The 21,422-nt window shown below is 34.8% G+C and overlaps 1 protein-coding gene across 7 annotated transcripts in view; it reads right to left on the reverse strand.

The window, feature by feature from the left end:
* Positions 1–21,422, reverse strand: part of LOC106663267 (discoidin domain-containing receptor 2-like) — a 312,738-nt gene that overhangs the window by 165,722 nt on the left and 125,594 nt on the right. For all 7 annotated transcript variants that reach the window (XM_014387974.1, XM_014388013.1, XM_014388005.1 and 4 more), the window contains exon 3: positions 13,193–13,424. In XM_014387974.1, coding sequence (XP_014243460.1) covers positions 13,193–13,424 — 232 coding nt within the window. The remainder of the gene's footprint in view (positions 1–13,192; positions 13,425–21,422) is intronic.

Genomic DNA, 21,422 nt, shown 5'->3' on the forward strand with positions numbered 1-21,422 from the left:
AATTACATTTATTAGGTTTTGTGGTCCGCTTGACTAAATAAATTCTTTTCCATTAATTACGGTTTTGGTTGAGATAAAAAAAGAAGTGTCACGAGCGGGATTCGAACCCACGACCTTCGGCTAAATACGCCGCTGCTCTACCACTTGAGGTATCGTGACTTCGATCCACTCGGACACTGACTTCCCATCTCAACCCCACCTTTTTTGAATTTTCCTTCCTTTTTGCCATTTTTCAAATGTCGTGTAATCTATTTTATTCTCGGCGACAAATGCAATGGCCATGGAAAACTTTAGTGAAGTATAATTCATTTTGCTTATTACATTTATTAGGTTTCGTCGTCCGCTTGACCAAATAAATTCTTTTTAATTAAAGTTTTGGTTGAGATAAAATAGGGTTTGAATCCCGCTTGTGACATTCCCTTTTTTGTCTCAGCCAAAATTTTAATTAATTGAAAATAATATAAAAAAATATGAGTGCAATATGTATAAATTATTACTAAGAAAATCCCAGGCTCTGAAGATGATCTCAATAAAGTCCGAAACGTTGGCACGATAAATAAAATGTTTTTCTACATCACACGATTTCTGAATAATCATCGACTAACGGTCACTTATCACCACACATGTATAATTGTACTGTATATTCGTAGGTTGCGTATACTGCATAATATTGGTTTTTAACAAATCATGTTTATTCCATATAAAATCTTTCATAGATATATTTTTTGTACTGAAAATACAAAACGAGAAAATCAAATTTTTGATTAAAGTTTTTTCGAAAGTAATTTAAAAAATTTAAACATCTAAACAAGCAAGTTGGGTTTGCGTATTTTCTCGTCTTATTGATTGTAACACGACCAAACAAAATATTACTCTTGTTTCTGAAATTACTATTAAAACTTGAAAAGGAATTGATGAAAAGTCAATTTGTTATTTCAAATAAATTCCTTTATAAGAGCAATACCAATCGTACATTAAATTGGTCTGGGAATCTCCATGAGTTTTGTATTCTTCGAATTCCGATTTAAACGACAAACAAGCCTATTGGATGTTTGTCGACATGTTAAAAAATTGACATAATTGGATTATTTATCCTGGAAAATGCTAGTTGAGGAAAAACATAAAAATACATTTCCTTTACCTCTTGTGTAACTAAATATTGACATGAAAATAAATAAGGGAGAATTTATTTATACAGATTCCAAATGAAAATAATTTATGATAAATCTTGGGATCTTTACGTATATAAGTTTCCTTTGAGAATTTTAGTTTATTTTTTATTAGTTAGTATATATTAATATTTTAGGTCATTTTTATGAATCTGAATGCCAAGGGTCGTGGTATTATTTAAAAAAACGTTATTGCCATTGTATTTATGTATATGAAGATTTAGTAAGAAAATCTGCTTGAGATTATCCTACAATGATATTCAAATCTTGAAGTTGACAGATCACACCACTTTTTCACGTATTTGCCCTGCGTTTCTCTTAGACTCCATTACCGGTATAAAACTGACAAATTAAGTCTTCACCGGCCAGCTGTTGTTAAAAAAAAAAAGGACTCTTATAATCCTGTTATAAATCCAACATAATTATGGAAACATTTATTCCTTAAATAACACAGGGGGTTTAAAAAGTCGTGGCGACGCTGTTATCCAGCCTTTATTCGCTAGGTCTGAACCTCGCCGTGCATACAGATGAGCCCTCGTGCTACATCTTCGCCCGGATGTGAATCGAACTTCCAAACTTACTCAAGTTGTACTTGGCTTAATTACCATAAACATCAATTAACTCTACCATTCATTTACCCCGGGGCTGAAAATACTGGCGCGCGACAATTAACGCTAACAGATTGTAACGGTCCCCGTCATCAATTCAGCCTCGTAATCATGTTTTTTTGTTATGTACTGTAACCCGAAGCAATTATCGAGAGCTATTTATATAAATTTATTAGATTTTCTATAAATATGTATATAAAATATTTTTGTTACATTTGATTAAATCTCATTAACTATGAACAATTTGAATAATTTATTAGGTTTAGTGGTCCGCTTGACCAAATAAATTATTTTCAATTAATTACGGTTTTGGTTGAGATAAAAAGGGAGTGTCACAAGCGGGATTCGAACCCACGACCTTCGGCTAAATACGCCGCTGCTCTACCACTTGAGCTATCGTGACCTCGATCCACTCGGACACTGACTTCCCATCTCAACCCCACCTTTTGGATTTTCCCTCCTTTTTGCCATTTTTGAAATGTCGTGTAATCTATTTGATTCTCGGCGACAAATGAAATGGCCACGGAGAGTTTTAGTGAAGTATACTTCATTTTGCTATTACATTTTATGATTCTTCCTTCTTCAAGGTCGGATAATAGGTCATCTGAAAAAACCACAACCAGTTTTTATCCACAACGTTTCGGATTTATTTGAATCCTTCCTCAGGTGAGTTAACGCAATGGTTAAAAAAGTGGTCGTCAGTCATTTATATTTTATAACAATTTATTTTAAAAAGAGCCAGTGTGGTACTTATTCAGACTAGAAACAAACGTTTTAATATTTTGAACCTGACTCAGGTCGTGGGTTCGAATCCCGCTCGTGACACTGACTTTTTATTTCGACTAAAAACCTTAGTTAACTGAAAGATATTAATTGGTCAAGCGAACCACGAAAACTAGTGAATTTAATAAGTTAAAATGAAGTATACCTTCACTAAAGCTCTCCGTGGCCATTTCATTTGTCGCCGAGAATCAAATAGATTACACGACATTTGAAAAAATGGCAAAAGGGAGGGAAAATTCCATAAGATGGAGTTGAAATGGGAAGTTAGTGTCCGAATGGATCGAAGTCACGATAGCTCAAATGGTAGAGCAGCGGCGTAGCGTAGTCGTGGGTTCGAATCCCCCCGCTTGTGACACTGACTTTTTTATCTCAACCAAAACCTTAATTAATTCAAAAGAATTTCAATAATGCGAGATTATCACAATGACCATACCTAAAGGAAATTAATACATACAAATATTTAAACAATATGGTTTAAAAAAACTGACTCCTAGTTTTATATATAAATTAAGGGTACGGTCGCCCTCAGGATTGATGAGCAAGCCATAGATAATTAATTTTCTACTTCTTGTAAAATTATGGACTTTTTCTTGCTGATTTGCACGGATCTTATCAGTACATTTTTAAGGTACTAATTTCAAATTTTAACGACTAATTTTGTACCTTTAACGACTACATTTTGTTCAGAATTTCTCTATCGTTTTCCAATATATTATTAGTTTAAAAAAAAGTCACTCAAATAGAAAGATGGTAGTGTAGGTCTGAATCGCGTCTGTACGGAGAATTAAATCGCTCGTCTTCCTTCAAATATCGTCCTTACAAACATAACAACTATAATACTTAATTGCTTTATTACAAGTTCCAGGGTTTCAAACGAGATGTTCAAAATGGCCGATTTTCCTCAGTTGAACCCATTCTCGACGAAAAATACAAAAATTACTCATTTTTGTTGAAGTAGCCTGAAAAACATATTTAGTACCGTTTTGAAAAAATATATTGCCACTAAAATTGGCATTCTAAATCCATAAAATAATAAAATCGAGATCAAATCCGTTTTCCCAAAATTGCATGTTTCCACTCCTTGTTCGGTCACTTTTGCTCAACTTTTGCCCAAAACTTTTGCGTATGGTATGCTGTATTTCCAGTTTAAAATGTAATTGGATCATTTTAATTACAATCATAACAATCACTGCTCTATTACCTCTCCCTCCTTCAAAACCTTTCTTTCTTTCTCTCTCTCTGCTGTCCCTCTCTCTCTCTCACTCTCTCTCCCTAACCCTCAATCAATTTCTTTCTTTCTTTTTTTTTTATTTTCTCTCTATTTCATGTCTCTCACTTTTCTCGACTCTTTTTTTGTCTCCATCCTTTCTTTTTTTCTTTAACCCATAATTACTAAAAAACACAAACCCCTTCATACACACAAAAAAAAAAAAAAAACACAGTTACATATTTATGATCCCTTCTTCATGATCATCAGTCATTCACTCTTTTCCTCAATTCTCTCCCTCTCTTTCACTCTCTCTCTCTCTCCCTCCCTCTTTCTATCTCTCACTCTCCCTCACAATTTTTCTATCTCTAACTCCCCCTCTCTCTCTCTCGCTTTCTTTCACTCTCACTTTATTTCTATAACTCTCTGTCTATTTTTTCCTCTGTGTCTCTCTTTGATTCTCTCTCTCTACGCATTATTTTTTTTCACTCACACTCACTCCTTTTTTCTCTTTCTCTCTCTTTACCTTAACTCCTCTCTCCCTTTCTCCTTCAACTTTATCCTTTTCTTTGTCTATCTCACATCTTACTTCTTTCTTTTTCTCTCTATCACTCTCTCTTTCCTTTTTCTCCTATCTCTCTTTCTTTCTCACTATCACTTTTTCATCACTCTCTCTTCCTCTCTTCCAACTTGCTCTATCACTCTCTATCGCCCTCTGAATCTCTTTTTGTTTCTCTCTCTCACAACCTTCTCCTTTCCTTTTTCTCTCTTGCACGAATTCCCTTTTTCTCTCTACCTCACCTTTTCACTCTACCTCTCCTTTCTCTCTCTCTCTCTCTTCTTCTTACTCTCTCTCTCTCTCTCTGACTTTTTTTCTCTCAAAGACACAATATCTCATATATTTCATATTACTATTTTACCACTCACAAATAAAGGATTATTTGTTCCTCTTCCCACTTTATTTCTTTATTACTCTCATTCTCGTCACTTTCCAATCACTCTCATCACCATCAAACTTTATCTACTCTTTACCATGTACATTCTCTCTTCTTTCTTCCCCTCTTTTTGTTAAAATTCATTCGTATTAATTACTTGGTATTTAGTAGGTTTTACAAAAAAATTTGTACATCGTGCCAACGTTACGATTTTTATTGAGATCATCTTCAGGGCCTGGGATTTATAAACATTGTTTAAATTTTACAAATACACGTAGGATGTATGTATGTAGAATTTGTAAAATTTAAACAATGTTTATAAATCCCAGGCTCTGAAGATGATCTCAATAAAGGTCGAAACGTTGGCAGGATAAAGAAAATGTTTTTTTTAAACCTACATCACACCAGACGGCATCTCACGTTCTCCCAATAATCATTAACTAACGGTCACTAAACACCACACAATGGTTCGTTTTTCTAACATGCCAAACTGTTCGTACAAATATTTATTTTCCATCTCCTAAGTGAACATTTTTGTACACAGTTTAGTCCATCAGTAATATCTAATATATTTTATTTTAAAGATGTTTTTATTGCTTTACGAATAAAGAGAATTGATAGCGCAGGTTCACATCATCGACATTGATGTTTGTTAATAGAAGAAAAAACCGATAAAACCTCTGTTCGTAATAAACGGGTCTCGTAGCCCTAGGTGTTTTTAAAATAGACGATCTGTGAGATTATCTTAATCGCCTCCCGTCAAAACTGGGATCAACTGGTCTGCGGCCCACACCTCGAGTATAACTCTCAACCCTCGTTTTTTGTCACGGCGTCATAAAAACGGATCTCCTTCCGACATACGAACTACTGTAATAAAGAGGAGTTAGTCGGGATCCAGAAGCTACTCTATATTTCATTAAGGATTATCGAAGTGTCGTATTGCCCAATATGGATTTTTATGGAAAAAAAATCCTGTAACATCCTGGTTTCAGAACATTGTAAACAATTCACGTTGTAAATTAATAAAAGCTTGCACAATTAACGTTAAAAAATTAGTTGTTCATATCAAAAGTTAGCAGTTCTAGCACACTTAAAAATTAATTTCCAACATAAAAAATTTATTAAATTCACTAATTTCGTGGTCCGCATGACCAATTAATATATTACAATTAATTAAGGGTTTTAGTTGAGATTAAAAACAGTCAATGGCACGAGCGGGATTTGAATTTTTTTATCTCAACGAAAAACGTTAATTAATTGTAATTAACCACGGAATTAGTGAATTTAATGAATTAAAATGAAGTATACTTCACCAAAGCTCTCCGTGGCCATTTCATTTATCGCCGAGAATCCAGTCCGATTACACGGCATTTGAAAAATGGCAAAAAGGAGGGAAAACTAAAAAAAAAAGTGAGGTTGAGATGGGAAGTTAGTGTCGAGTGGATCGAGGTCACGATAGCTCAAGTGGTAGAGAAGCGGCGTATCTAGCCGAAGATCGTGGGTTCGAATCCCGCTCGTGCCATTGACTTTTTTATCTGAACTAAAAACCTTAATTAATTGTAATATTGGTCAAGCGGACCACGAAATTAGTGAATTTAATAAGATAAAATGATGTATATCTTCACTAAAGTGGCCATTTCATTTGTTGCCGAGAATCAAATAGATTACACGGCATTTGAAAAATGGCAGAAAGGAGGAAAAATTCGAGAGTTGAGGTTGAGATGGGAAGTTTTTTGTCCGAGTGGATCGAAGTCACGATAGCTCAAGCGGCAGAGCAGCGGCGTATTTTGCCAAAAGTCGTGGGTTCGAATCCCGCTTGTGACACTCCCTTTTTATCTCAACCGAAACCGTAATTAATTGAAAAGAATATATTTAATCAAGCGGACCACGAAACCTAATAAATGTAATTTTTTTATATTATTTGAATCAAATATTGCAAACATTTAAAAAAAATTTATGCTTTTGCTATATTCAGTTCTATGTTATATGATGCTGTTTATGTAATTGGCGTTTGACATTTTATTTATCGTGCCATCGTTTCGGACTTCATTGAGATCATCTTCAGGGCCTGGGATTTTCTGAATAATAATTTATACAGATTGCACTCATCTTTTTTTTATATTCAAATAATAAAATGTAATAAGCAAAATGAAGCATACTTCTCTAAAGCTTTCCGTGGCCATTTCATTTGTCGGCGAGAATCCAATCCGATTACACATTTCAAAATTGGCAAAAAGGATGGAAAATTCAAAAGGTGTGGTTCAGATGGGAAGTTGGTGTCCGAGTGGATCGAGGTCACGATAGCTCAAGTGATAGAGCAGCGGCGTATCAAGCCGAAGATCGTGAGTTCGAATCCCGCACGTGCCATTGACTTTTTTATCTCAACTAAAAACCTTAATTAATTTTAATATATTAATTGGTCAAGCGGACCACGAAATTAGTGAATTTAATAAATTTTTTATGTTGGAAATTAATTTTTAAGTGTGCTAGAACTAAGTTTTATAGAAAATATGGGTTAAGCCCTTGCGTGCTCTGGCATAAAAATCAATATTTCTTTAGGTTAAAAACTACTGAATATTAAAAAGAAAAAACGGATATAAAAATAATAGAGTAAAAGTTACCAATATTTCTGCCAAATTGTGCCGTTTGCACTAGATATTTTTAACTTTTTATCAAAAAATACAAATGTTACAATGTAAACCCGATGATCCCTGTAATCAAGTTGGAAAGGAAGTATAAATTTTCATTTTTCTTCATGTTGAAAGTTAAACGCAATGATTTCTAATTTGATATTTTCCAGAGTTTAATTTGACTTTATGGCCTTCCTCACCGTGGGGGCGAGATTAAATGCCTTCCTTGACTATCGTATTTTTTCTGCGTTTAGATTAAAATTAAGGGTATTTAATCAAAAGGTTTACGCCTACGAACCAATTAAGTTTTACTTCGGCCGACTTGGATTACGGTATGGCCTAGGTTTAGGATTCTTAACGTGGGCTTAAAGCAAATTGGATTTAAGAGGTAACATCTACTTTATCTGTCAAAACTTGAGTTGTTGAACACAATGATTAATGGAGAGACCACATTACGGAGAAATTAGTCAGGAAAGCGATGAAAATGAGATCTTCTGTAGGCATAGCATCTTAAATAGTCTTAAAAACAGTTTCAACTTAGTAGTATAATTGATTATATTTCAACTTATTTGCATTCAAAGTATAATAGGTTCATTCGTTAAGAAAATGCAGTTTATCGAAGAAAATAAAAATTCCATTTTAAACGACAAATATAATCTAATAAAAATTAATGTTAAAACACTTCAATTTTGGGTGGATTCATTTAAAACTCACTCATCAAATCAATTTTAAATTTTGTATTTTTTAAATTTACTATGGAGTTAACAATTTTCAGATAAGCATTATATTAATTGTTTTTTCCGTTATTACCTGAATACAAACACAAAGAAAAGAAGAATACGGGACCTTAGAAGTTGTACAATGTGCTAACATAATATTACAACGGCGCTTAATTAGAACATATTTGAGCAAGAAGATAATATTTATGTATACAAAATATTTATATGTGTACAGGAAATATATATATATTAAAAATACTGACCTGAACATTTTCTTCATCGTGCCAACGTTTCGATATTTATTGAGATCATCTTCAGGGCTCAAAGTGTTTGTTTTTTCGGTGTAGATGTGTCATTTTTGTCTGTCGTGTTGAGAGTACCAGTGTGACATTTACACGGAAAAAACAAGCACTTTGAGCCCTGAAGATGATCTCAATACAGATCGAAACTTTGGCGTGATAAAGAAATTGGTTTTCTAAAACCTACTACACCCAAACCGCACGATCTGCAAATAATCTTATGAGCGAGGTCGACTTCCCCCATTGGTTTAAATATTACTACCAAGATAGTAGTACATTGTCGTATTACCGAAGAAAGAAAGATATAGTAACAAGGTCAATTTTTTATGTTTAATAAAACAGTTTTTCAAAATAATATGATACAACAGATATTTAAGTAATTGTTCAAACTTAAATATTTATTACAATAATCATCGTCGAATTGACTTGAAATAAATAATCGAGCCTTGTCGATAGAAAAAAAGAGAGTGAGAAAATGAGATAAATTGATAGCGGTAGATAGATAGCGAGTTAAAAAATGAAAAAGAATAAAAAAACAGTCAGTGTGATTGAGAGAGTGAGAGAGAGAGAGAAAGAGAGAGAGAGGGAGAGGGAGAAAGATAAGAGGAGAGAGCAAAATATAGAAAAGGAGAGATATAAAACAGCGAGAAATGTAGAGACAGTGACAACGGGAGAGAGGGAGAGTGAGAGTGTTGGAGAGAGTGAGAATAATAGAAAGTAGGGCAGAGAGAGAGGGGGTGAGAAAGAGAGAGAGAGAGAGAGAGAGAGAGAGAGAGAGAGAGAGAGAAAGACATAGCGCAAAAGTCAGAAAATTTTTGCATGTGTGAGGAGAGTGCAAGACTGAGATTGATAGTAAGAGAGTTTCAATAGTTCAAATTGTTGTAGAATTGGGAACTGTTATTGATTGAGATAGGGTAATAGAATAGGATTAGGATAATAGAGATAAGAGCAATAAAAAAAAAACTGAAGCTGGAGAAAGCGCGAATGAAAATGAGTGGGAGGTAGTCGGTATGCGAAGGTATTAAACACATTATCCCTGAAAGACATAAAAGAGAAATGTAAGAGAAAAATGGGATAAAAAGAGGAAGAGATACATAGATAGAGGGGTAGATGGAGAGGGTGAATGGGATAAGTAGAGAGAGAGAGAGAGAGAGAGAGTGAGTGAGTGAGTGAGTGAGAGAGAGAGAGAGAGAGTGAGAGGGGAGTGTAACTGTGTGATTATCTTTTGGAAGATGTGATAAATATGGGTTTGTTTCTTGTTTTCTTGAGCTTTCAAGAGAGTGAGACGGAGAAAAAGATAGAGATAGATAGAGTGAGTCAAAATGAATGAGTGAGAGAGTGAGAGGGGAGGAGTGAGAAAGAAAGAAAGGGGGGGTGTGATTGTGTTTTGGAAGATGTGATAAGTTGTTTATTTTTTTCATGGGTTTACAAGAGAATGAGACGGAGAAAAAGATAGAGATAGGTGGAATGAGTGAGTGAGAGTGAGAAAGAAAGAGAGAGAGTACAGTAGAGTAGAGTGAGATTGTCCGACTGAGTGATTGTATTTCAGAAGATACATAATTTGTGTCTGTTTCTTGTGTGTACAAGAGAGCAACAGATTACAGAAAGGAAAAGATACTGAAAGAAATATTGAGTAAGGAAGGGAAGAGTGAAAAAGAGATATGAGTGAGTGTTTGTGAAACAAACGAACACATATTCAGAGAAAGACTATAAGGTCAAATTATAAACACATATAGAGTTTGAGAGGAGGGGAGATAGAAGCAGGCCCGAAACCATCAAAAAGAGAAATAAAGAAAGAAGAAAAAGAAGAGAGAGAAAGATAAGGGGCATAGATAGAGAGAGCGTGAGTGAGAGCGAGAGAGAGATTCCAATAAATAAATGAAATAGAGTAGGATTGCGAGAAGAGAAGATAGATAAAAAGAGAGAGAGAGAGAGTGATTGAGTGTGAATTGGCAAGAATACTAGAAAAATGTGGGGGGAATAAAGCAAAACAGAGATCAAAAGTAAGGGGGTATTTTTTGGATATTACAATTAGCTTAAAAACAATATATATTAATCAGTAATGTGTTAATAAAGTAACTAACAAGGTAAAACAATCTTTGATTGTTTTAACATTTAAATAAACTTATTATTTTGTAGTTGATTCATTTTTCCATAGAAACGATCATATGGTATGGATGAATGCAATTAATGCTTAGAAAGAAATTTAATTAATTAACTGGACTACTTTACTGCAATACTTCATATTCCGAATAAATCTCCTGGCTCTTAGAGCCGGTTCTAACTAAATTATAGCATTGTGCCTCGATAGCCGTTTTATCATCGTAAAAAATCGGCCTGTAAATCCATCGGAGTCAAAAACTTAAAACCGTAATAACCTGTTCAAGATAAATTGAACAGCTTGAAATTGCAAGTATAAAGCAAGTATACGCTGGACGGGGGAGAGGAAACAGGGCATGTTACTTTTAAACCATTAAACATTTAAGTTCATTAACAACTTCTGTAACAAAGAGGCTGAAAATGCAAACCAGATTCTGAAAAGAATCATTCTTTCGGATTAAAACCTTTCTTTTGATGGAATAAAAGTGGATTTTTCCTTGCTACCCGTCGAGTCTTTTGACCATCGGCCAGAATTAAAGGCCAACCTGTTCAGATGGAAATATATAACGAAAAAATGTATTTACATAATTGGGTAATTTGTTAAGTAATGTTTTTTCCTTTTTATCTTCTAATTAGTCGATTTTATTTCGCCACAGAGCTGGGGGTTCTGGTTTTCTGGAACTTTTATCAAGACGAGTCGTGGGGTTTCTTTATAAGGAATTAAATGCGGTAAATAACCTCATCAATGGAAATAACTTTTCTTTTTGAATGCCACATCAAAAGGGAGTCTTTTGGGGGGACTCTTCATCATTCGAGAAAAATCATCTTACGCCGTGTAATATATTATCGATCGAGTGTTGAACAAGTTTATTTTTTAGTAAAATGATTCTTCTAAATTAAAATGGTACTTCGTGATCAGCCTCTACACCATGAATTTACGTCGATAAGGTGATCAGGATTGAGGCTAATTATAACAAAAGAACACATCTTCGGTGAGCTTCCGAAGAAAATATAATCTTCATCAGGACTCTATATTTAAAACATTACAATAAATAAGGTTTTTAGTTGAAATAAAACAGCCAATGTCACGAGCGGGATTCGAACCCACGACCTTCGGCTAGATACGCCGCTGCTCTACCACTTGAGCTATCGTGACTTCGATCCACTCGGACACCAACTTCCCATCACAACCCAACCATGCGAATTTTTCCTTCTTTTTGCCATTTTTCAATGTTCAAAGAAAATTCAAAAGGTGGAGTTGAGACCGGAAATTAGTGTCCGAGTGGATCGAAGTCACGATAGCTCAAGTGGTAGAGTAGCAGCGTATCTAGCCGAAGGTCGTGGGTTCGAATCCCGCTCGTGACACTGGCTTTTTTATCTCAACTAAAAACCTTAAATAATTGAAAGATATTAATTGGTCAAGCGGACCACGAAAAATTAGTGAATACAATAAATAAGTTAAAAAACAACCGAATTCGGGTAATCTTCGGTGTACTTATATGAAACATAACTTATACAAAGTTATAAAAATATGTTCCATTTAAATAACTACGTTTACTATTAAACTACGGTTCAATAATTACAAAATGCATTAAAAACTTCAAAAAATAATATGACCAGCCAGTACAATATATTTTCATACGTTTGTCCTATCACAGTCTAGTCAATTCTCATACCCTTTCAACCATAATTAACCAAGTCTAAGTCAGTCATCAAACACTTTATAAACATACATAAACATGGATAACAATTAACAAATAGCCCCTCTCGAAAGTTATGAAAACTATGGAACTATAATTTAATATTGCATTAGATATAACTTTCAAGTTTTTATTTATTTTCTACAACAATCTATATAGATTATTTCTTTGATTAGCCTTTCCCTTAAATTTCTTTCATAATTAACAGATTTTGCACTATCCCAGTCAAACTTATGACATATTCAATTCCCCACAATTACATGGCATTTGAAAAATGGCAAAAAGGAGGGAAAATTCAAAAGGTGGGGTTGAGATGGGAAGTTAGTGTCCTAGTGGATCGAAGCTCAAGTGGTAGAGCAGCGGCATATTTAGCCGAAGGTCGTGGGTTCGAACCCCGCTCGTGCCATTGACTTTTTTATCTCAACCAGTACCTTAATTAATTGAAAAGAACTTATGACATGAATTGTGGTCAGACAAAGCAGTTCCATTGTCATTGTACCTTGTGTCAAATTTGTGCCCAGATATTCGTTTTTATTTTAATTATTTGGTTTAGCCGTAATATCTGAAAGTGCAAAAAAGACAATTTTCTTTGTATATCACATCACTTTTATACAGTTCAGGGACTTTAATTTGGAGTTAACATTTTTGTATGCGCTATTTTTATACTTAAGAGCTATTTATGCCTAATTCTTGTAATCTACTTGAAAATAATGCAGCTAATTTGTTTGACTTGTTATCGTACGCCGCTGCTCCGCTAAATACGCTTTATAAGGAGGGAAAATTCAAAAAGTGGGGGTGAGATGGTAAGTTGCTATCCGAGTTGATCGCTGAAGTGGTAGAGCAGCAGCGTATATAGCCGAAGGTCGTGGGTTCGAATCCCTCTTATGACACTCACTTTTTTATCTCAACCAAAATCTTAACTAATTGAAATTAATCGTTATATTTTATATTACAGGAACTTCGTCACTTCCACACAACAACTCGCCGCGTAACGCGATGAATAAAATGGAAAATCACAGAAAAGAAATATTTTTAACAGTACCTGGCTTCCTGTCCGGTTTTTCCATCTGTGCCACTTTGTGAAACCCGGTCTCCAATAGTCAAGATAGAATTCTTCTGTGTACTCCTGTCCTTGACCGTTTCCGAATCTGCCCTGCGTCCTGGTCCCCGTGATGACCCTGAGCTTCCCCAGGTCGATCTGGAGAAACTCCATTGAGTCTTTGCTCACCATGGCTCGGGGGCACCAGGCGCCACCGTTTTTGTCGTGTTTAAGCCTGAAAACAAAAACAAATTTAGCATTTAGATTCGAATCGAATACGAACTTGGCATAGACTCCACAAAGTAAAAATCAAACGTTCGTACTGTAGTTCATTACAAATGATTACAATGTCAAAATAAATATGTTTATAACCCTGAAATAATACACTGACCAGGTCATTCAATTAATTAAGGTTTATAGTTGAGATAAAAACATCAGTGTCACGAGCGGGATTCGTATCCGGTTGATACGCCGCTACTCTACCACTTGAGCTATCGTGACCTCACGTGAGGTGGTAGAGTATTGGCGTATCAAGCCGAAGGTCGTGGGTTCGAATCCCGCTCGTGACACTGACTTTTTTATCTCAATTAAAAACCTTAATTAATTGAGTGATATTAACTGGTCAAGTGGACCACGAAAAATAGTGAATTTACTGAACAGGGTTGCTCATTTATTCAGTTGTAACTTTTTCAAACAAGATAAAATGTTGTGAGCAGACGATTAATATGAAACAGTTCCTTTGGGTCAAAATTGGGTGGTTAGTTGAATGAAAATATTTTAAAATAAATGTTTACGATCCACAGTGAAATGCAGATTAATACGTGTCTATCATACTCAATAATCCCTACGGATTAATAATACGCATTTTTGAAGATGGATTTCAAGCCATTTTATTTCTTCGGCGCAATGATCAATTCTGACAATTTCCTGTATTTCTTAAGAGATGGAACATAATTATCTAGCTATCTATTGTCTTTTAATCTATATTTCTACCTTATCCACTTTCGGTACTCGCTTTCAACATATCTTTATATTTCTCTATTTGTCCATATCTCTCCCACTCTCTCACTCTCACTCTCTCTCTCTCCCTCCCTCTCTCTCTCTCTCTCTCTGCCCTCTCTCTCGCTCTCCCCTCTCTCTCTCTCTCACCTTCACCCCCTCTCTCTCTCACTCGCTCTCTCCTCTCTCTCTCTCTTTCTCTCTGCCGTCTCTCTCGCTCTCTCCTCTCTCACTCATTCACTCTCTCTCTTTCTCTCTTTCTTTCTCTCTCACCCTCACCCCCCCTCTCTCTCTCTCTCTGCCCTCTCTCTCTCTCTCTCTCTGCCCTCTCTCTCTCTCTCTCGCTCTCTCCCCTCTCTCTCTCACCCTCACCCCTCTCTCTCTCACTCGCTCTCTCCTCTCTCTCTCTGCCCTGCCACTCACTATTTCTATCTCCCCCTTTCTCTCTCCCTCGTTCCCTCCCTTTCTATCTCAAACAAACTCACTCTTTCTCTCTCTGCCCTCTCTCTCTCTCTCTCTCTCTCTCTCTCTCTCACCCTCACCCCCTCTCTCTCTCACTCGCTCTCCCCTCTCACTCTCTCTCTCTCGTTCTCTCTTTCTTTCTCTCTTTCTTTCTCTCGTAAAATCGTATTATGTTAAGAATGGGGATTTTATTTTTACTTATTAATTTTGTAAATAAACAAAAAAGGGAGGAGAGTCGAACAACGTTCTGCACGCAAGATTGAAATCTGAGTACATTAATTATCAGTGTCAACTGAATATAAATTAAAGCCAAATAAATATGATGAAAAACACAATAAAATAAGAGTTATAACAAAAAAATTCATTTAAGTATTATACAACGGTGGTGCTCTTTAAATTTATAGATTTTATGTATAAAATTATTGATTTTTTTTATTCTTTCACGTTTTATCATTAAAAGCAATGCAATTTCTTAACGTAGTTGGTATTTGTTTATCCCAGTATGAAAATTATGCCTACTTCTTTCTAATAATCCGCCCACTTTTGGCTATTTCGTGTATACAAAAGAACGAGCTCTGGCTAAATACGGCAGAAACGCTTATTGCCCAAGGTTAACAGCGAGAATGGGCGCAGCCAAAATGTTCTCTAGGGAATGTCGTTGACTCTTACATAAGGTGGTGTTTTTTCGGTTTTATGTTTATGCATGTTATCTTTATCATTATTGAGCAAGAAAAGAGTTATTATCCGGTTCGGGATGGATATTTAAATAGGTAGAAAAGCAATTATTGTTATTTATTACAAATGGCTGGCAGTAATATGTAGTGTCTCCGCTGACAATTTCTATGAGGAAAAACGAAACGATTTATGTACGTAGTGTATTTGAAAAATATAACAGGTGTTTATTTGTTTAAATAAAATTCAATTCTTGCCTCATATCTGTTTTGTTATTTAAAAAAAAAATCCTTCAACCTTGACCAAAAAAATAATTGATACTTTGCATTTTTCTATAGCTAAAAGCAATATAGAACGAAAATTCTGCTAATGGTAAATTATATTATAAAAATCGGATTTCTAAAATGTCATTAGAGTTGAGGCAAAAATGCTTGATATGAGGTCTTTTGTCATTTCAGCCATGTGATTTTTACAAGTTCGTTTAACCAATTATTAAAAATGACATTTACATTTAAATAACATTTATGATAAATCACCAGGCAAGATGTTTGTGATGATGCAAAAATGTTTAGGACGGTCCGGTAGGTGCCTCCTTGCCCATAATCGCCGGTCGTGACGCATTTAAAAGACAATCTGCGCTGATTAATAAAAATTTACTGCAACATCAATTTAAGAGAATTTGTATCGAGGCTAGTTTAAGATGACAATCTCAGTTGTTTAAAAAGCAATTATTGATTGTTAGAGTTGTTTTGTTGATTAGTTTGTGATGAAAGGCCTACAAGTTTGTTTTTTATTGTTTGCGATACGGTTTGCGCCATTTAGAAATAATAAAACAAATAGTATTTATGTATTATAATATATTATTATTTTTATCTTTTTTATAACAATATCTGAAAAAGGAAAATATAAAGTATAAAAAAATACTTCGCTTAAAATGACTTATCCAATCTTAAATAATCCTAACATACTTTTGCGAACATTCAAGTGGTAAGTCTGGACTTTAATCCAGTAGAACACGTTTAGATGAATTAAGCTGAAAAAAATCTTATTTTAAAACGTTTCAATTAATTAAGTTTTTAGTTGAGAAAAAAAAGTCAGTGTCTATAACAGGACTCGAACCCACGATCCTCGGCCAGACACGCCGCTGCTCCAACACTTGAGCAATTGTGACTTCGTTCCATTCGGACACTACCTTCCCATCTCAACCCCACCTTTTGAATTTTCTCTCCTTTTTGCCATTTTTCAAAATTCAAAAGGTGGGGTTGAGATGGGAAGTTAGTGTCCGAGTGGATCGAAGTCACGATAGCTCAAGAGCAGCGGCGAATCTTGCCGAAGGTCTGGGTTCGAATCCCACTCGTGACACTCGCTTTTTTATCTCAACTAAAAACCTTAATTAATTGAGATATATTAATTGGTCAAGCGGACCACGAAAACTAGTGAATTTTAAAATAACATTTTTTCAGCTTAATCATCTAAACGTGTTTGATTTTATAAAAGACTGCCTTTCAAATCCTATCCAATCATAAATTCTATAAAACCTATGTGAATCCTTGAAAGTCAAGTAAGAAGTCCGAACCTTAAGTCAATCGAACACTTTTAGGCCACCTCAAAATAAAGCGATCAACCCCTCCTCACACAATCTCACAAAGTTTGACATTATAAAGGTATACAGGTAGTATTGGTTGATGGGCAACATATCCCAGCATATTCTACTTGTTTTTTTTTATTATGTGATGATGAATGTATAGTAGAAAGCGAGGTTTGCGATCCAGCACCGTATTGTACTTTTTGGATTATGTATAACTAGATGGGATCGTTAAAAAAAATATATATATATACATATGTAAATATAAACGTGCATATATACTCTAAGTGTGAAATAAAAGAATCAGAATATTACATAATATGACACTCAGTAACCATAGGTGATTTGATCGGTAACAACAAATTATAGGTCCTGATTAACAATCTTGAAAGTGGCTCTTTATTTTAGCTTTTTGGATTAAGAAAAATATAAATATCAAAAACGTAAGACAATCTGGCTGGAGATCAAAGTGACACAAATCAATGAAACAAGCAAGTTACTTTAAATGGGAAATTATATTTATCTGTTAAACCGTCGAGGATCTCCGCTATCTCTCGTGGATTTTCTTTTTTCGATTAAAGTTTAAAAGTCGTCTATTTTCCGCCCCCTCCTAGGCATTCATTCCAGGGACAAATCTTTTTGGACAACCTATACTAGAAAAAAAGTTGCAGTTGAAGATTTAACATTTTAGCGCTTTTCTACTAAAAAAAAGTTGAACTAACTGAGAAATATATTGTTTATTTATACATTTTTCGATACAAAAATAGAATAAATATAAGTTTAGTGATATTTTAGCAATGCTTTTATATACCTTTGAATTATATATGATAGTTTTCTTATTGCTACCGTTTATTTTTGGTTTTGTTTTTTCAGACTAAACACTAGGTAGAGCATATTTTTCCTGTATTTGCGTAAGAGAAATGCATTTTTTTTAGTAAAAGGAAATGGAAAATTTATTGCATTATTTTTAAAAGCTTGGTAAACTACTTGAAAAACATATTTATTTAGAAATCGTGAGATGCGGTCTGGTGTGATGTAGGTTTCAGAAAAACATTTTCTTTATCGTGCCAACGTTTCGATCTTTATTGAGATCATCTTCAGGCCCTGGGAGTTACAAACATTGTTAAAATGTAATCATCGACTAACGGTCACTAATCACCACACAACTGAACAATTAAGCAACAACCTGTGTGAAAAGAAAACGAGAAACCAAAAAACTGATGACAAAAAAGTATCAGAAATCATGGGTCAACCACTCGAACTCCATTAGCAAGTCTTTGGGACATTTTCTTTGAAAGTGAATCGTCTTTAAAGTCACGTCAAAATATATCAGATATCAGAACGTGTGTATCTTAACTAAATGGTCTATCTAATCTCGCCTAATATTATTCTCAGATACTTAGGTGCGGTATTAGTTTGAAGCTTATATGGTCATCTCCCTGATATGACCGTTCGCATCGCGCGCGGATGGGGTGTCGAGGAGATGACACTGCGCTGATTGGTCAAACCGAGCGTTCATCCCGACATAATTGATGAAGTAGCGAGGTAATTCGAAAGGTTTTGTATAGAGTTTGTAGAAATGTATCGATTTAAGTAATAAGTTTATTTTGGGAAATGTTTCTGTGTAAAAACTCATTAAGTTTGGAAAATTCTGTAAATGTCTTATAAGGCAGGCTCAGCTCTCTTAAAACCCAAGGGAAAGATAAATTATGTTTATAATGGAAAAGAGGAGTTTAAGGGCCAGACGTACGTACTCCGATGTCCCGTGCCGAGCTAGCTTGTTAGGGAGCGGCTCAAAACTGGCACGGCGCGCTCAGTAAACGACACCGACGATTTCCGAATAATTATTGTTCAATTGTTTTAAATACATCGGTAATGATGGTATATAGCATTTTTCAGCCAAATGAAACTTTTTTATAACCAAATGAAACTTTTTTTCTATCAAATGAAACATTTTTTCACTCAAATGAAACCTTTTTTCAATCAAATGAAACTTTTTTTACAACCAAATGAAACTTTTTTCTATCAAATGAAACTTTTTTTCACTCAAATGAAACCTTTTTCAATCAAATGAAACTTTTTTTACAACCAAATGAAACTTTTTTCTATCAAATGAAACTTTTTTCACTCAAATGAAACTTTTTTTCTATCAAATGAAACTTTTTTCACTCAAATGAAACCTTTTTTCAATCAAATGAAACTTTTTTTACAACCAAATGAAACTTTTTTTCTATCAAATGAAACTTTTTTTACTCAAATGAAACTTTTTTACAACCAAATGAAACTTTTTTCTATCAAATGAAACTTTTTTTCACTCAAATGAAACCTTTTTCAATCAAATGAAACTTTTTTACAATCAAATGAAACTTTTTTCTTTCAAATGAAACTTTTTTCTTTCAAATGAAACTTTTTTCACTCAAATGAAACCTNGAAAAATGGTTTCACTTGATTGAAAAAAAGGTTTCATTTGCTTGAAAAATGGTTTCACTTGATTGAAAAAAAGGTTTCATTTGCTTGAAAAATGGTTTCACTTGATTGAAAAAAAGGTTTCATTTGCTTGAAAAATGGTTTCACTTGATTGAAAAAAAGGTTTCATTTGCTTGAAAAATGGTTTCACTTGATTGAAAAAAAGGTTTCATTTGCTTGAAAAATGGTTTCACTTGATTGAAAAAAAGGTTTCATTTGCTCGAAAAAAGATTTCATTTGCTTGAAAAATCGTTTCATTTGATTGAAAAAAGGTTTCATTTGATTGAAAAAAGGTTTCATTTAGTTGAAAAAAAGTTTCATTTGACTGAAAAATAGTATAATCACCGAGATACAAATAATTTTCATCAAATTAAGAGTGATGCTGTAAAATTAAGATCTATTGAAATTCATCTACAAATGATATAAAGAACCATTGATCTATATATAAGAAAATTTAATTCCTTGAGAAATCGATTACTGCGTACACCTGAAAGTTATGCAGTGCGCCCGCATGGGGCTAAATACACTTTGATAAACGCCTCTCGGATAACATGCCGACCGTGTGACGTCGGGAGGGTTTATAACAATAACGAAAGCACCTGTCCTATTACAGAGTGCTTTTCCTACATGCTTTGTTTATTAAATTTCCCCTGAGATGATAAAACTGGTGAATTCTATTTTCTGTAATATTCAAGACGGATTGGGGGGCGGATATCGATTCTCCTATTGGGAAATATTTTCTTTACGTCTTACCTTCGAGGGCATGTAAGAATTTTTAATAACAGGCAAAAAAAATCAGTGGGCCGGAAATCTAAATCGTCCGAGCGTATCATTCCGATAACATTTCCCTAGTATTGTTTAAATGCGGTGAATCTATGGATTTGTTCGAAGCTCAAAGGCTGTCAAGTGTCCTCTTGGTCCGGGCCTAATGAAAGCCATGTTGGAGATTGTTTGGTCTTGTGGTTAATCAATTAGTTTACTCAGCAAAGGAGGAGAGGCCGTCGCTCTGAGCGCACTAACAATACCTTCATTCATATAGTCTCCCCTTCTTGAGTCAAAGGTGTGACCTCTTGACTCCAAGAGCGTGCCCTGGCTCAGCTGATCTTTGATAACAACGAAACCGACAGCCACACTGACATTAACAATAAATCAAAAACTAAGGGCACTTGTTTATTAAAAGAATGCGCAATGTTGGAGAATTCGTGATTCCGATTTGTTATCTTATGTACTTTTTCAACCGATTGCACTTTGGCTCTCTCGTGCTGTAACATCAATTAACATTTAGGTACGCCCTTTACGACCAAATGTCATAAACACAATATACATTGTTACAGTAGATGATGGAGTTTGGTCTGCGAGTTGGCGAACTCATGTTGAACCGGCACACGTGCACTGTCTTCACTCGCGGGGTTTTTGTTTGAGTTATTCAAACGCGTTTCGGCATTACGCCATCTTCAGTGAAAAACTAATGCCGAAACGCGTTTGAATAACTCAAACAAAAAACCCGCGAGTGAAGACAGACCCAGTAGTGCCCGTGTGCCGGTTCAACATATCCAATGTTATTAAGACATTTGGAGGAACATGTCTCGTAAACTAAGTAAATGAACTGTCAGAAAGCCGACTAGTTACTGAATTCAGAGAGCAAAGCCAAAACGCTGAGTAGTATCCAAACATGCGAGGTTATAGTGCACGCTCAACATATTCAGAAATAATTGATAAAAAAGATCTTTACTGAACGATAATTTTAAATTCACTAATTTCGTGGTCCGCTTGACCAATTAATATATTACAATTAATCAAGGTTTTTAGTTGAGATAAAAAAGTCAATGGCACGAGCGGGATTCGAACCCACGATCTTCGGCATAGAAAAATGGTAAAAAGGAGGGAAAATTCAAAAGGTGCGGTTGAGATGGGAAGTTGGTGTCCGAGTGGATCGAGGTCACGATAGCTCAAGTGGTAGAGCAGCGGCGTATCGAGCCGAAGATCGTGGGTTCGAAACCCGCTCGTGCCATTGAGTTTTTTTATCTCAACTAAAAACCTTGATTAATT

This window comes from Cimex lectularius, unplaced genomic scaffold (assembly GCF_000648675.2).
Source record: "Cimex lectularius strain Harlan isolate CLEC.00 unplaced genomic scaffold, Clec_2.1 scaffold80, whole genome shotgun sequence".
Taxonomy (NCBI): domain Eukaryota; kingdom Metazoa; phylum Arthropoda; class Insecta; order Hemiptera; family Cimicidae; genus Cimex; species Cimex lectularius.